General features: G+C 35.0%; 1 protein-coding gene across 1 annotated transcript; it reads left to right on the top strand.

The window, feature by feature from the left end:
* Nucleotides 357-2,040, top strand: LOC109230749 (putative F-box/kelch-repeat protein At1g15680). The gene has a single exon (XM_019396161.1). It carries the CDS (start codon nt 497-499, stop codon nt 1,883-1,885), a length of 1,389 nt encoding a protein of 462 aa, XP_019251706.1. The 5' UTR covers nt 357-496; the 3' UTR covers nt 1,886-2,040.

The following is a 2,478-nucleotide window of genomic DNA, read 5'->3' as shown; positions in this document are numbered from 1 at the left end:
TACGGCGCGGCCATCCCCTGTCAATCCCCAATAAATTTTGGAGACCCTTTTTTTTTTATAAAAAAATAAAAAATAAAAAAATCCGTTCCATCACCAAATCAAAAAGTGTTTTTTTTTTTAAATAATCAAGAGTTCATTACCCATATACACTCCATTTATTTTTTTTATAACTACTCTCTATTTTTTTTATATAGTCTTTTTATTTGGTTGTTATTAAAAAAATGGTATACCAGTATACCAGAAAAGACTAAGAAAATGGAGTCAGCAGCAAATTGCAGGAATGTGCAAATCCACGAGGAGAGAAAATCTGTCTTCTGAATTTTTCAAGTCTTTTATAGTCTGCTTGACTCTAAGCCATATATTTACACATATTCTCAAGCTATAAATAGGTAAAATCTCAAGTCCTCTAAATCTAAGCTCATTTCTTCTTTATTTCTTGACTCCCTCAAGATTTGCCTACTCAGTTCTTTATCCTCCAAATTTAAGCTTTAAAAAAATGGAACTTTATGTTCATAACATAATGGGAGCAAATTTTGACAACCCCATTAAAGGAAAATATACAAAACCCAAATTAAAGATTTTTTTCAAGAATGATTACCTTCCTGATTGGTTCTTGGAAGAAATTTTCTTAAGATTGCCTGTAAAATGTGTTTTTAGGTACAAATGTGTTTCAAAACAATGGCTTTCTTTAATTTCTGCACCTTCTTTTGTATCCCTTTATATTTCTAGAGCTTCTTTGTTGCCCCAACAAGCACCTATGTGGACTATTCTTGCTAACACTTTGAGTGTTAATAATGGTGTTAACTATTTTGCTCAGTCATACTTGCCTGATTTGTTGTCTGATAATCGGTTACATCCGAGATTCTGTACTATTCATTTTCCTTATGTTGGTTGTCCCGAAGATGAAAAATATACTATTGTAGCAGTCAGTGATGGGCTAGTTTTGTATGATCGAGGTGGAAGTGATTATCGCATTTACAATGCTATTACAGGGCATTGTGTTGCGCTTCCTCCACCTTCGATATGTTTTGAGCGTGTTAGTAATGGTTTTATAACGGAATCTGAAGGGGGGTCTCTGAAGAGTTTTAAAGTGGTGAGATTTGATTGTCAGTTTGGCGAGTCGTATATCTTAAAGTTTGAGATATTCTCGTCTGAGACTGGAAGTTGGAGAAGTCTTGTTGTTCATAATGATGTACCAATTGAAGTTGTGTCGCTCAGGAGGCATGTTGCTCTGAATGGGAACCTACATTGGATTGATCGTCGACTTGGGATTGTGGCGTTTGATCCGTCCAATGACTTGAATCAATGTCGCGTAATTGGACTTCCTGATGATATTGATAAGCAATGTAATGATGCTAGAAATAACGGAAGTCCTACTTTGTGTGATGTTCATCAGGGTCGCTTGAGGTATATCGAGGTATCTCTTGTGCCCGTGTATCCCTTTGGATTTTCGGGCTTTTCTGTTTGGGTTCTTGACGACTATGACTCTTCTAGTTGGACTCTGCAACACAGGGTAAAGATCCGTGACATCGTGTTTGATGATATTTTAATTAGCAAAGCGTTAACTGGGCTCATTCCTACTCCAATCGCCTTCCATCCGCTTGATGCCAACATCTTATACCTTGGTTTCGGGGATGCTGTTGTTTCATATAACATGAAAACATTAAAGTTGGATGTCCTTGCTGCAAGGGCGGCTCAACAAAATTTGTGGCCTAAACCCGGTGCTTTACCGGCTTCACCTTTCAGTCGGCTTTGCCTTGGTGATCCAGATGATGTTCCAGTTATGATTCGAAGATTATTGCCTTGTTGGTCATCAGCATTCTTGTTCATGCTTCCTGCATGGCCAATTTCTCTTCCTATTGATTACAAAGGACTGAAGAAGTAATGTTGTGCTTCAATTAGTATTAACAAAAATAGTAGTAAGCAATAAAGCAAATGCTGATGATTCTGTGTATTAGTGAAATTAATAAGGAGCTGCTTGTTCATGTCATTTACTTTAAAAACATTTTCATGTACTAATCACTTCCTTGTGCTTTACTGTGCTGCTGGGTAGAGTTGTTTTCTTAATGAAATATTAGGGGTGTCAATGGTTCGGTTCGGCTGATTATTTTATAAAATTTGTATCATATTAATTTTTCGATTATTTTATTATGTATAGGCAAAATTAGACTTTTCTAAACCTTCCCAATCATGTTAGTTTCTCTTGGATATCGGTACGGTTCAGTTACTTTTCTGTATTTATTTTAAACTCAATATATAAATATATTTTTCACATGTAAATTTATTCGGTACGGTTCGGTATTTTATCGATTTATGTTTATAAAATAAAAAACCTACTTAAATTATCGTCACGGTAATAGATTAATATAAAAATCTACATTTATATTAAAAGAAACTTAAAAATTATTTTGTACGGTACGGTACGGTTCGGTCAGTTTAATCGATTTTTAAATATTCATTGATACCCCTAGCAGTACT

Source organism: Nicotiana attenuata, chromosome 8, assembly GCF_001879085.1.
Source record: "Nicotiana attenuata strain UT chromosome 8, NIATTr2, whole genome shotgun sequence".
NCBI classification, from domain to species: domain Eukaryota; kingdom Viridiplantae; phylum Streptophyta; class Magnoliopsida; order Solanales; family Solanaceae; genus Nicotiana; species Nicotiana attenuata.
The sequence above is the reverse complement of the archived record's forward strand: the minus strand, read 5'-3'. Positions and strand labels throughout refer to the sequence as shown.

What these genes read in the sequence shown, in the direction of transcription:
- LOC109230749 (XM_019396161.1), top strand. Translation starts at nt 497, where the DNA reads ATGGAACTTTATGTTCATAACATAATGGGAGCAAATTTTGACAACCCC.